General features: G+C 44.3%; 1 protein-coding gene across 1 annotated transcript in view; it reads left to right on the plus strand.

Annotated features, from left to right (window-relative positions):
- Positions 1 to 14,519, plus strand: part of Cog4 (component of oligomeric golgi complex 4) — a 36,099-nt gene extending 21,580 nt beyond the window's left edge. The window contains exons 10-19 of the mRNA XM_027406010.2: positions 114 to 232; positions 710 to 876; positions 2,250 to 2,415; positions 9,456 to 9,518; positions 11,373 to 11,489; positions 11,983 to 12,075; positions 12,846 to 12,929; positions 13,128 to 13,229; positions 13,665 to 13,793; positions 13,999 to 14,519. Of these exons, the coding sequence (XP_027261811.1) occupies positions 114 to 232; positions 710 to 876; positions 2,250 to 2,415; positions 9,456 to 9,518; positions 11,373 to 11,489; positions 11,983 to 12,075; positions 12,846 to 12,929; positions 13,128 to 13,229; positions 13,665 to 13,793; positions 13,999 to 14,133 (1,175 nt within the window). The 3' untranslated portion in view covers positions 14,134 to 14,519. The remainder of the gene's footprint in view (positions 1 to 113; positions 233 to 709; positions 877 to 2,249; positions 2,416 to 9,455; positions 9,519 to 11,372; positions 11,490 to 11,982; positions 12,076 to 12,845; positions 12,930 to 13,127; positions 13,230 to 13,664; positions 13,794 to 13,998) is intronic.
- The last annotated feature ends 72 nt before the right edge of the window (positions 14,520 to 14,591 follow it).

Below are 14,591 nucleotides of genomic sequence, written 5' to 3' on the forward strand. Positions count from 1 at the left end.
TAGAAAATACAAATCTGTTTGGATCAAAAACTAGAAGGGAACTTGAAAAATGAAAAACATTGCTGTTTCCCTTGGGGGAAAAAGTGAATATTCCTTTCTTGGCTGTCCCCTAGAGCACCAGAAGTGCCTGGACAAACTCCTCAATAACTGCCTATTGAGCTGTACCATGCAGGAGCTAATTGGCTACTATATTACCATGGAGGAGTACTTCATGAGGGAGACTGTCAATAAGGTAGGACATTAGGATGCATCTCTTGCAAACCCATTCCCTGTCCAAGAAGCCAGGCTGAATGAAATGGCTGAGACCTGCCATATTTCTTGGTCCTGCTTTGAGAGTAATTTTCAGTGCAGACTGGGTAGTACTGCTGTGTAAGAGGACATCTCTGGAATTGTCATGCTCTTCACATTACTCTGGGTCTTTCCCAGAGATTACAAAAGAAGAGTTCAACTCCCATGCACCCTGCTTGTTCCCTGCCCCCTGCAAGTATATGGGGTAGAATCTTTATGTCTGACATCCCAGGTAATGGATATCACCAAGGCAAAGGCCCCAAGTACTAAGTTTTCTAATGTGATGACCATTAGGAGGTGAGATGGTTTCTTGTTGTTTTGTCAGGGTGTAGAAAAGGGTGCAGAGACTGGACTAGTATAAACAGAACTATCTAGAACGTGCAGAACTGGGATACTCATTGAGGATTTTGCCTTTTGTTAGGCTGTGGCTCTGGATACCTATGAGAAGGGCCAGTTGACATCCAGCATGGTAGATGATGTCTTCTACATTGTTAAAAAGTGCATTGGGCGAGCTCTGTCCAGCTCTAGCATCGATTGTCTCTGTGCCATGATCAATCTTGCCACCAGAGAGCTGGAAGCTGACTTCAGGTATTGTTGACTTCCTTTCTGCTTTTGAGGCATAAAAGTTCTAGTTGTGCCGGGCAGTGGTGGTTCACGCCTTTAATCCCAGAACTCAGGAGGCAGAGGCAGGTGGATCTCTGTGAGTTCGAGACTGGCCTGGTCTTCAAGAGCTAGTTCCAGGAAGCCTCCAAAGCCACAGAGAAACCCTGTCTCAGAAAAAACAAAAAAACAAACCAAAAAAGTTCTAGATGTATTTAATTCCTCAGTATCATCTGTTTCTTTTCTTTTTTTCATTATGGGTCAAATTCAGTTCTATACAAGATAAAATAAGTTGGGCATGATGGCACATCTCACAAGCCTTTAATCCCAGAACTTGGGAGGCAGAGGCAGGCGGATCTCTGAGATTGAGGCTAGCCTGTTCTACAGGACGAGTTCCAAGATAGCCAGAACTGGAAAAACCAAAAAAGCTCCTTTTCCTAATATAACATTCTTAGCTTGGAGCAACTGTCCATCAGCCTTAAATGCCTAACTTAATTCACTAAAGTATGTTGAAAGTGTCATTACCCTCAGACCCAAAAGAAAAGCATGTGGTTTAGATAAAAACAATAGTTATAAATACTTAGTTTCCCTTTCTATAAGCCAGGTACTATACCAAACAGCTCCCGCCCCCTAATGTTTTTGGTTTTTCAGGCTGTACTAGAACTTAACTCTGTAGACTGGGCTGGCCTTGAACTCATCAGAGATCCACGTGCCTCTGCCTCCTGAGAGCTGATATTAAAGACATGCTTCACCATGCCCACTTCATGCCCCTCCCCCAATATTTAATTATTTAAAAAACATGATATAGGTCAGATGAGATGGCTCAGCAAACAAAGATAGTTGATGCTAAGCCTGATGACCTGAGTTTACTCTCCAGAGTCTACATAGTAGAAGGGAAACCAACTCCTGCAAGTGGTTCCCTCACCTCCACAAATGTCTGTAGCATGTGTCCCCCTCACACAAAGTAAATCATATTTTTTAAAAACTGATATGGGAACTTGCTTAGAGAGATTGTATTCTTTGTCATGAGTCACATGCCTAAGAAGTAGAACAGAAAATCTGGTATTGACTTGACTCAAGAGTGTTTCTTCAGCTCCTACATGCTTTTCACTGAGCTCTACTGTCTCCTCTTTGATGAAGCTCAGTGGTAATAACTAAGAGCCTGATGAAGAAGTGAACATTAGCCAAACCACAGTGACACTGTCAGAACCATCATAGACAGTGTGGTTGCTGGAGAAGAGTGGAGTCCACCCCAAAAGAGCAGCTGGTATTGTAGAGTCAGAGTAGTGGGTGCTCTGCTGTTGCCGTCCTGTAGGCCGGGTTGAACACTGTAACTCTGCATGTGACATTCTGCCCCCCAGAGATGTTCTGTGTAATAAGCTGCGGATGGGTTTCCCAGCCACCACCTTACAAGACATCCAGCGCGGGGTGACAAGTGCTGTCAACATCATGCACAGCAGCCTCCAGCAGGGCAAGTTTGACACAAAAGGCATCGAAAGCACTGACGAAGCCAAGATGTCCTTCCTGGTAGGTGGCCGTCAGGCTGGCAGCTGGGTCAGTTCTATTTTTAAGGGTTATTATGGTTTCGAAATAGGTCTTATGGCCAAGGCTGATCTCGAACTTGCTATGTAATAAAGGATGACCTTTGACTTAGTCTTCCTGCTTCTACCTGTGGAGTGCCAGGTATGGTGCTCTCTACCAACCGAGCCACATTCCTGGCTCCCTTGAAAGGTTATACTACAACCTCTTAGCCAAATTATAAAAACCCTTGGGGTGATGACTTTCTTTTTAAAACTTAATAGAAAAGAAAAACAACTCTAGCAGGGCGTTGGTGGTGCACGCCTTTAATCCCAGCACTTGACGCCTTTAATCCCAGCACTTGGGAGGCAGAGGCAGGCGGATCTCTGTGAGTTGGAGGCCAACCTGGTCTCCAAAGCGAGTGCCAGGATAGACTCCAAAGCTACACAGAGAAACCCTGTCTCAGAAAAAAAAAAAAAAAAAAAGGAGAAGAAGAAGAAGAAGAAAAACAACTCTAGGTTCTGAAACCACTTCTTACCCAGGAAGCTGCTTTGAGCAACCTGAGACATAATATCTACTTTTTGTTTGTTTGTTTTTTGTTTTCTTTTTTTGCCAAAAGCCTAGGTTCCTCACTTCTCCTCAGTGTTCCTTCCAAGACTTCTCTGCCAAGCTGTGAGGGGCTCGACAGTGTATGCATCCACCACAAAACCAATTCTACCATCTATGCTAGGCTGCTATACTGCTTTTCTGAGGCAAGGCCCACAATCTAAGTGGATACCAAACCTTTATGCCTCTCAAGACTGTTTTTCTAGTAACTTCCTCTTTGGAACATGCCTGTAAGCTCAGCACTTAGGAAGCTGAGAAAGGGGATCCTAAATTCAGGGTTATCCTGGACTACTATCCAGACTATTTCAAGGAGCCACACAAACAAGAGATGTAATGAAGTGGTGAATCCTCCCATTGTATGATAACAGGGAAAGAGAGCCTGAGAGGATAAAAGGATTTGTACAGGGTAGCAGCCAGTTTGTAACATACCAAAGAACACAAAAGGGAATGGAGTTCATAATCAGGTCTCTCTGACACATGCTAACTTGACATGAGTGGGAATAGCACTGTTATAGGGCCTTTGTGTTCTATTATCCACATCACTAGACTTGAATTTGGTGCCTAAGGCCTGGAGACTGAAGGAAACATCCAAAGCTGAGGTTTCAGTCAACAGTCCACAGATGGATTGGATGTAAAACAATGTGTCCATGCAATGCAGTTCTTACTGCTTGGCTTCTATCAGATTCAGATACCTTATCTAAAACTTGCTGCCTTACCCTGTACAGGTAAATCACACTAATTAGTTACCAGACAGATCCTACATAGTTATTTTAGCTGCCCTGTCCTCTTTCTGACATGGAATTTTTTAATTTGAGACAGCTGTAGTAGTTCACACCTTTAATCCCCATCCATACCCAGGAGGCAGAAGTAGAGGCAAACAGATTTCTGTGGGTTTGAGGCTAGCCTAGTCTGCATAGTTTCAGGCCAGCCACGGTTATCTTATCGCAAAAAAAAAAAAAAAACAAATAGAAAAAGTATTTTCCCTTTTATGAGTTCCATCTATCTGGGATGTCGTGACTGTTGTCCAAAAAGAGGACCAACCTAGACTTGGTATTGTACATTTGTAATCCCAGCACTTGGGAGATGGAAACAGGAGAATGAGTTGAAGCCCTAGTTATTTACAAAGTTCAAAGTCAGCCTGGTATACGTGAGACTGTGGTCTTGCTTTTTGTTGTTGTTGTTTTTAGTTTTTCAAGACAGGATTTCTCTCTGTAGCCCTAGCTGTCCTGGAACTCTGTAGAATAGGCTGGCCTCAAACTCACAGAGATCTGTTTGCCTCTGTGCTGGGTCTAAAGGCATGCTACCATGCCTGACTGAAACTGTGTCTTAAAAAAAAAGCCCAGCATTGATGGCACACGCCTTTAATCCCAGAACTCAGGAAGTAGAGGCAGGAGGATCTCTGAGTTGGAGACCAGCCTGGTCTACAAGAGCTAGTTCCAGGACAGCCTCCAAAGCCACAGAGAAACCCTGTCTGGAAACCCCCCCCCAAAAAAAAAAAGGCCAGGCATAATAGTGCCAACCTTTAATACTTGAGCATTGTAACCTTTGTTATGCCAGGTTCATGAGACCCCCAAAAAAGACCACCAAGGAGCCAACTCACTGATGCAAACGCACAAGGTTTAATATTAAGTTACAACCCTCAGGAGGGACCCTGTCCAGCAAACTGGCACAGCAACTGCAGGAAAAGGGGTGTCTGGCCTCAATTGCAAGAGGGAATAAAGGAAAAAACTGCAAGCAGGGTGGTATGTGTCTTGGCTATTCAAGATTGGGTAAGAGTAGGTAACCTTTGGATTCATTGATGTTGGGGCTAGGGGAATTTCTTTTTTCTTTTTCTTTTTTTTTTTTTTTTTTTTTTTAGATTTATTTATTATGTATACAGAGTTCTTGTCTGCATGTGTCCCTGAAGGCCAGAAGAGGGCACCAGATCTCATTATGGATGGTTGTGAGCCATCATGTGGTTGCTGGGAATTGAACTCAGGACCTCTGGAAGAGTAGCCAGTGCTCTTAACCTCTGAGCCATCTCTCCAGCCCAAGGGGCTAGGAAAATTTCAAAATTGTTACTAATGGTTGCCCACAAGAACAGTTGTGACGAGATATTATTTGCCAAAATTAGTCATTGTCTGAACACCCGGATGGGGTCACTTTGTCCAGGGTGGGCACAATTTGGGTGCTCCTTGGAACTGTTTATGGTTCCTGGACTGGAGCCTAATCAGCCTTGTGCCACACAGAGAATTTCTCAAAGTAGCTTTTTCTGAGGATGGAGTTAACTCCATCCTCTCCAGTTTACCTTGCTCTTACACCTTAAAGCCAGCTTGGTCTACATAGAGATTCCAGGCCAGCCATAGGTACATAGTGAAACCCTATCTCAAACAAACAAACAAGGATCCTTGGGACCCATGTAAAGGTGGAAAGAGAATCTTCCACAGTTGTCCTCTGACTGCCACACTTGAGCCACGTCACATGCACCATACACACATCACACACACACACACACACACACACACACACACACACACACACACACACACAGAGATAATAATATTTTAGCTAAAAAGGGAGCTCTAAGTAATGTTTACTTATGAAATGTGTTACCTTTTGAGAACTTGGCCAAAAATGCCCAGTAAACACCATTATATTATGATAAACTTACATTTTTTTTGTCTTGCTTGCATTCTATTTCTATTTTTTTACAGAACTTTTATTCATATTTTTCATTTCTGGGCTCAGAAGCATTCACTGGCTTCTTGGGACCTACCACACCAGAAATACATGTCTTTGAGTAGGTATCTGTTTGTTTTACTTGGGGGTTTGTTTTTTATTTTTTTTCCCCCCTGAGACAGGGTTTCCTGCAATGTGCTTTGTAGACCAGGCTGGCCTCAAACTCACAAAGCTCTGCCTGCCTCTGCCTCCCGAATGCTGGCATTAAAGGCGTGCGCCACCACTGCCTGGCTTGTTTTACTTGGTTTTTGTTTGTTTGTTTTTGTTTTCACAGTGCTGGAAATTGAACCTAAGTGTTCACATATGCCTGGAAAAGCACACTGGACACTAAGATGTATCTCCCAGTGCTTGTTTTGAGCCATAGTCTCACCAACCTACTCAGGCTTGCCTAGTTGCTCTGTAGTCCAGACAGGCCTTAAATGTATACCTTCTTCCCCAGCCTTTGAGCCACTGGATTACTGCCACAGGCCACAAGTCTAGTTGGTTTGTTGTTTCAGACCTCGTAAACCTAACCCATCTACCTTTTTCCACCACTTGACTTCTCATATTCCCAAGGCTGACCAGTGAGTGCCTTTGCTCTCATTCATTGCTTGTGAGAACTTGCCAGTTAGATAGTTTCACTTTTAGAAGACCCACATGATAAGGCAAAAAGAAGTGCTAAATGCTTGGTGACAGATTTCTAGTTTTCCCTTTCCAAACATTTAAAATGTCATTTTTCCCACCACAAAGCCTATTTTGACATTTTGATTGTGAACCTAGCTGCTGATGGCCGAACCATTTCTCCAGCCCCACAAAGCCTATTTGTATGACACTGATTCATTTGGCTGTCAAAATGAATTCCCCATCTCTACTGACATCCTGTTTGCCATGAGTAGGGGATAACCCAGTGAATCCATGTTTACAAAGATTGTTAGTGCAAGGGAAACTCTAAAAGTCAATACCATTTGAACCCAAATCCATTTTCTCTTATGACATTTATTCTTGGTGCCTTTCAATGCCTGGGAAACACTTTGGTTGTAACCTTTATCTTTAAGCTATCATAACAGTACAGTTATTTCTCTGGAAATAGTCAATGTTAGCAGGCCTGTGTTATGGCCTCAGTTCCTTTACCCAACCCCACTTGGAGTGGCTTAAGCAGCAGTGTGATTCTTCAGTATTGACTGCATGATGCCAACAAGGGGAGCGCTCAGACAGCAGACTTCCCAGTCCAAACCCCTCTGGATCTAGGATTCTCCTTTTACCCTAAAATCCTTAAGTTCCTCAATCATGGCTCCTTCCTGTCCTGTCCTCATAGGCTATGCCACCCACTAACCAGCCAGAGGCAGTGAAATTCCCCTAAATACTTTAATCCTACCACCGGTAGCCTCTATACCAGTATTCCCAGACCATCGCTGTGCTTTTATGTCATTCACCTGCTCTTAACCATCCTGCCAGAAGCTGCACATGGTGGCACACATATCAGTTAAGAGCATTTGCTGAGTATTTTGTTTGTTTGTTTGTTTTTTAAACTGCACTGTATTTTTTTTTTAAGATTTTATTTTTATTTATTTATCATGTATACAGTGCGTGCCAGAAGAGGGCACCAGATCACGTTACAGATGGTTGTGAGCCACCATGTGGTTGCTGGGAATTGAACTCAGAACCTCTGGAAGAACAGTCAGTGCTCTTAACCCCTGAACCATCTCTCCAGCCCCGAGTATTTTGTTTTTAACTTTAGATTTATTTATTTTATATGTATGAGTGTTTTGCCTTCGTGTGTGTGTGTGTGTGTGTGTGTGTGTGTGTGTGTGTGTGTGTGTGTGTGTACACTGTGCATGCCTGGTTTCTACATAGGTCAGAAAAGGATGTCATATCTCCCATAACAGGAGGTATGGATGGTTGTGAGCTACCATGTGGATTCTAAGCACCAAACCTGGGTCCTCTACAAGAGTAACAAATGCTCTCTTAACCACTATGCCATCTCTCCAGGCCCTGCACTTGCTGTTCTTGTGGAAAAAGTTTCTTATTCCCAGCACCAGCATGGATGGTGGCTCACAACCATCTGTAACTCCAGTTCCAGGGGTTTGAATGCCTGCCCTTTTCTGGCCTCTGTACCATATGTGCAAGCAAAATATTCATACATGTTTAAAAAAAAAATTCCTGCCAGGCATAGAATTGTAGAATTCTAGTACTTGGGGACTAGAGGCAGGGTGTAATCCTTACTCTGGAGCGAGTTTGAGGCCAGCCTGGACTACATGAGACTGACTCAAGGGGGGAAGAGGAGACTGGGATATACCTTAGTGACAGAGTACTTACTCTGTGTTTGATTCTCAGTACCAGACGTGGGAAGAAAAGGAATAGGATGGAGATAAGAGAGACTGACAAAGTGGTGGAATGTACTCATCAGTTAGAATGAATAGACCATTCATAGAGCATTCATTAGCGCATTCTAGCTTTGTCAATTCAGCTCAACCATTATCTCCATCATGAAGCCTTGAGTACCTCAAACCTAAGATGTTTTCCTCTAGATGGTCATATTTGTACCTTATCACTTTTGTTCCCATACTGCCTTTTTTTTTAAAGCCAGGGTTTCATATATCCCAGGTCAGCCTCTACTCACTATGTATGTAGCCAAGGGTGACTTAGAATTTCTGATCTTTCTGCCTTCGCCTCCTGAGTACTGGAGTTATAGGTGGTTTTATGCAGTCCTAGGAATCAAACCCAGGGCTTTATGCCTGTTCTGTAAACATTCTACCAACTGACCCAAATCACCTTTACTGCTTTTTTAAAAGTATTTATTTATCTGTGTGTGTATATGTGTATCTATGAGAGATTAGATGCACGTGGGAAAGGAGAGTGTGCATGCCTTGTCATTCAGAGTCCAAAAGAGGATTTTGGAGCTCTTGAAGCTGTAGTTCTAGGCATTTGTGGGTGCTGGCATATAAACTCCAGCCCTCATGATTGTACAGTGAGCATTCTTAACTGCTGAGCTGTAAGCTCAGTCCCCAAACTGCGTTTTATGGTTGCTCTTTCTACAACTACTCTCAGGGACACATGAATCGTTAAACAAGGAGCCCTTAGACAATGCTAGGGATTCATGGATTCTAATCCTGACTCTAGTGTTGAGGATTTTCCTCTTTGAATTTCTGTCTCCATCCCTGTTTTGTTTTTGATCATAGTGTTTATCACTACCTGACTTTATATCATACATATCAGGGTTAGGTGGCTGGACCAGGCTGGGTGTTAGGAATTCAGTCTAGAGTTTTGCCCTTGCTAAGTACACATTCTATCACTGAGGATACTGCCTGTTGTAAGGGAGTGTATTTTGTCTGTTTTGCTCCAGTTTTTTCCTCAATATCTAGAACAGTGCCTGGCCTATCACAAGTGCTCTGTGTATGTTTCCAATCTTTACCAAGGCCTGCCATCTTTGAGCCCAGCACTTGCCACATACCTGTTTGCCTGAATTGTTCTTGGTGTGTTACTTCTGCAGTCATTACAGTTTTGTACCTTTGGTATTGGAAACAGGAAAAAGCATGAGCCCAGCTCACCATTCTGTCCACATACACACCAAGGTCTGAACATCCTGCCTAATAACACTGGGGCTGCCTTTCCATAGCTGGGTCTAAACTCAAGCTAGTACTTCTCTGAGCCACATGAAACGTAGCTATCAGCCATTTTGGATGTTGTTGGAATGGGCTGCAAGCCCAGTTATCAGGAAATAACATTTCTTCTTCATCATCTTCCAGGTGACTCTGAATAATGTGGAAGTCTGCAGTGAAAATATCTCAACTCTGAAGAAGACTCTGGAGGTACAAGGGAAATTGTTCATTAGTTTTTAGTAGATAGAGCCACTCTTGTTCGAGAAAGGGCACTGAACACCTGTCCTGAGGTGACTGAGCATTGTCTGACACAGCCACATTTGTAGGAGCTCAGTGGTGATTGGCAGTTTAGCAAGGGAACTATGGCCAAGTCCTTTCATTCTGAGCCACAGTTCTCTGTCCTATACAATGAGGTACAGATTTCAGTCCTGCCCTGCTGATGGTTTATTGAATGCTGTCATGAATTACAATTGAGTATGCTTCATAAAAGTATTTAAAAAAAATGTTTTAGTGGCTGGAGAGCTGCCTAAGCAGTTAAGAACACTTAGTGCTCTTACAGAGGACCCAAGTTTGGTTCCCAGCACCCATATCAAGCAGCTCACAATTCCCTGTAACTCCATCTCCTAGGCATCCAGCACATTCTTCTGGCCTCCATGGGCCCCCATACACACACACACACACACACACACACACACACACACACACACCTTATATTCACCTAGAAACACATATATACACATAATTTTTTTAAACTTATGATATAGTCTTCTATAAATAAAATTAAGTAAGGTTTATCAAATCCTGAATAAAGCCAGTTGCTTTTTCTAAAGATTTGTTACTTTTAATTCTGTGTATGTGGAGTTAAAAGGGTATGTGCACATGAGTGCAGATGCTCTCATAGGCCAGAGGCATCATATCCCCTGGAGCTAAATTTACAGGCAGTTGTGAGCTGCCCAACATGGATGCTGGAACTGAACCCAGGTCCTCTGGAAGAGCAAGAAGTGCTCTTAATCACTGAGCCATTGCTCCAGTCCCTGCTGTCATTTAAAAAAAAAGAAGAAGAAGAAGAAGAAGAAGAAGAAGAAGAAGAAGAAGAAGAAGAAGAAGAAGAAGAAGAAGAAGAAGAAGAAGAAGAAGAACTGCAGAGCATAGTAGACATTTCTTGGGCCTTGAAGACAGATACTAGGATGTCCGAATCTAACCAGTTGTGTGGCTTTAGGCAAGTTCTGTTTTAAGTTTCTGAAGTCTCAGTTATAAAACAGAGATAATGAAGTATGTATTAACAGTCTCAAAAAAACAAGACAGTGTGGAGCAGTATCGTGAAGTATTAAAGTGAGTTCCTGGAAAGAAGGAAAGCTAGGGTCCTGCCTCCAAGGCGGACACTAGCTAGAGGATGCTTTTCAGTAGAGGCAAGGGGCTACCTGTGGAAACTGTTGTGACCTTGGGGTAGGTAGGAGGCTTCATGGCTAATATGGTTTTTGAGGGAGCCTCTGAGAAAACAGTGAGACATGGCCAAGACAAAGGCAGGTAGATCTGAGATTGAGGCCAGCCTTGTCTACAAGACAACCAGGGCTATATAGAGGAAATTCTGTCTTGAAAAACCAAAATAAAGTTCTTGCCCTCCTTTAACACACACACACACACACACACACACACACACACACACACACACACACACACACACACACACAATATTACTTGCTGGTTGGTGGTAGCACCCACCTTTAATCCCAGCACTTGGGAGGCAGAGGTAGGTGGATCTCTATGAGTTCAAGGACAGTCTGGTCTACAAGAGATAGTTCCAGAACAGCCAGGGGCTACACAGAGAAAACCCTGTCTCCAAAAACAAAACAACAAATTTCTGTTTCTTATTCTCTTCCCAACACTGGTACTCTCATATTTGGGGGCAGGGGTTGAAGACAAAGTATAAAACCCTCAGGAGAGAATCTCCTTGGAGAAGTCTAGTAAAGGAAAAATGGCTACTTGAATGTTGACCCTCTTTACCCCTGCTCACAGTCTGATGGCAGAGACACAGTCAGTTTCTAAACCTATATTTTCCCCTAGAGTGACTGCACCAAGCTGTTTAATCAGGGCATTGGAGGGGAACAGGCCCAGGCCAAGTTTGACAGTTGCCTTTCTGACTTAGCTGCTGTGTCCAACAAATTTCGAGATCTCTTGCAGGTAAGACCACATGATGCTCTGAGAAGACTGCAGGGGCTCCACTGTGGGCAGAGCAACAGGGTTGGAGGGCAAGGATGAAGCATTCCAGCCACTGAAGGCGTGCAAATCCCTTGAGACTAAAGGCCCCACTTCATTTTTTAGCATATTTCACATGAACAAACCAGTGTCTTGTCCTTTATAATTTCTGCTTGGTGGCTCCAAACTGACAAGCGCCCTCAGAAAGATGCTCAAAGGGGTTGAATCACATGGTTCAATGATACTTAGCCACAGGCACTGTCTAACACCAGGCAATTATGAAATCACCTTTTGAGATTTACTAAGACAATCTCACGACCTCACTCACCTCTGGACCTGAATCGCCACAGATCTGGAAAGGGACAGGTTCCTGACTTTTACTGTCATGACTGCCATGCTCAGCTGCAGGAAATCAAGAGAGGGGTGGAAGATAAGGTGGAACATGTTTCTGATGTGTCTCTGTCCTGTCTTGGTACAGGAAGGTTTGACGGAGCTCAACAGTTCAGCAGTCAAGCCGCAAGTGCAACCTTGGATCAACACTTTTCTCTCAGTCTCCCACAACATCGAGGAGGTCAGCCTGACCACAGCAGTCATCAAAGGCAGTGAATCATCTGAATAGAATAGACCTTAAGTGCTGTCAGCCCACCTCCATCTCCATCCAAGATAGATTCCTCCCAGGGCAGTTTGTTCTTGCCTTCAGAATGGCTGAGAGAGACATGTGAAGGGATCTTGTCTTCTCATGACTCATCTTATACACAGGCACATTTTGCCCCACCTATCATAGACCTAGGAGCCGTTTTTTAATTTTTGAGACAGTCTCACTATATAGCCTGACTAGTCTTAAACCCACAGAGTTCTGCCTGCCTCTGCCCCACAAGTGCTCTGCCACCACACCCAGCCATCTAAGAGCTTTATTCTCCTGGTCTAGCCTTGCCCTGGTATATGGACCACTGCCACAGCCCAGAGCTGTTAGCTGGGTATAGGAGCATTGCTGACCAGCCTAGGACTCAAGCTGTTTTTCTGGTTTGGATTAGAGGATTTGTTTGTTTGGGTTTTGGTTTTTGGATAGGGAATGTTTTTATTTATTTTTGTTTTATCGGGCAAGAGTCTTATCTCACTGTGTAATCAAAGCTGACATCAAACTTAGAACAATCCTGCCTCGGCCTCTGAGGTTACAGATGTAAAATAATACCATGCACATTCAGGCTGGTTTTAAAGTCAGAAGCTACAGGGAGAAAGAACTTATTATATCATTATTTAAAAGGGCAAGGGGCGGGGTGAGGTTTAGTAGTACTTTGTAGAAAGAGGCCCTTTGCAGCCCCCACTTGCTTCTGACCATAGGAAGAATTCAATGACTATGAGGCCAATGACCCTTGGGTACAGCAGTTCATCGTCAACCTGGAACAGCAGATGGCAGAGTTCAAGGTAAGTGCGAGTTGGCAGAATTGCCCCTTCTGCCCTCACTGGCATCCTGTGGCCTACCACTCTTGCTGTAAACTCAAAAGGCCCTACTGAGTCACAGCCTATGGGGACACTGCCTCTTCATGTAACTGTCTCATTGGAAGACTCCAGTGTAAAGGCAGAGGGGCTGAATGGACTCCACTGATACAATCTTTTGTGCAGGCCAGCCTGTCCCCAGTCATCTATGACAGCTTGACTGGCCTCATGACCAGCCTTGTTGCTGTTGAATTGGAAAAAGTGGTTCTGAAGTCTACCTTCAACAGGGTAAGTTCAAAGGAACATGGGCCCATCCCGAGTTTATATCCTCTCCACCACCAGCACGCTCTGCTGTTTATGTAGGCCCAGTTCTGTCTAGCTTCTGAGATACTAGAACAGACTTGGGCCACAGGCCCTGTAGTGGTCTTGCCTCCTAGCTCTGTTCTGTTTTTTGTTTTTTTGTTTTTTTAATTCTCTGTCTCTTTCTCCATTGTTTATTGGGTGGGGAGTGTGTGCCACAGTGTGCATGTGGACAGCTTGTAGGTCCTCCATGTGGGCTCTAGGAATCAAACTCAGACCATCATGGTTGGTGGCAAGCACCTCTACCTGCTGAGCTGTCTCCTCAGCCTTTGCCTCCTAGTTCTGAGGACCACTAGATTCTAGTTCTGTTTCCTCATAGGGCCAGGCTTTAAATAGACAAGGTTTGTGTTCATTCTCCGGTAGCTAGGTGGTCTGCAGTTTGACAAGGAACTAAGGTCACTCATTGCATACCTTACCACGGTGACAACCTGGACCATCCGAGACAAGTTTGCCCGGCTCTCCCAAATGGCTACAATCCTCAATCTGGAGCGGGTATGTGACTCCCTCCCTCAACCTAGCCTGGAAAAGTTACTGGAAAGAGTCCATAGCCAAGTTTGGAACCCTGCTGTTCTGTCACTTGCTAGCAATGCAGTTCTACAAGGCACCTTCCTATGTGTCCCTGCCTTGTCTTTGTAAAGCATAGGAGCATCCCTCAGAGTAGACTTACCCCTGCTGACTAGTTTATTTGTCCCCACAGGTGACTGAGATATTAGATTACTGGGGTGCAAACTCTGGCCCTTTGACATGGCGTCTCACCCCCGCTGAAGTGCGACAGGTGCTGGCTCTGCGCATAGACTTCCGTAGTGAGGACATCAAGAGGCTGCGCCTGTAGCTGCCATGTGGTGCCATTTGCCCACCACACTTCAGGACTTGTTTTCTAAGTAGCTGCAGCCAAGAGCTATGCAAAGCTATCTGGCTTGGGTAAGCCGGGGGCCCAGATTATACCACTGTGTATCGACCGGAGAGCAAGAACTGGACCTACTCCCAAGTTCTGCCCAGTAGCAATTGAGGCTGGAGGCAATGAGAGAGGTGCTTTAGCACAGCCTTTCCCAACTGAGAGAGTGGGAGACCAAAAGGCAACATATAATCTAGTACCTTCCCATGAGTGGTCATTCTCTCACCCTCACACTGCAGCAGACACAGTGACCTGAAGGCACCTGGGGACCTAAAGACAAGGCTGTAATGTTCACAAATAAATAAACATCAGAATAGACGCTGCTTGGAGATGTGCCATTGTGTTGGGTCTAGAAGGGCTGGCTGCTTGGACAAGACCATTCCATTAGTAGCCCT

This window comes from Cricetulus griseus, chromosome 3 (assembly GCF_003668045.3).
Source record: "Cricetulus griseus strain 17A/GY chromosome 3, alternate assembly CriGri-PICRH-1.0, whole genome shotgun sequence".
In the NCBI taxonomy this organism is placed as follows: domain Eukaryota; kingdom Metazoa; phylum Chordata; class Mammalia; order Rodentia; family Cricetidae; genus Cricetulus; species Cricetulus griseus.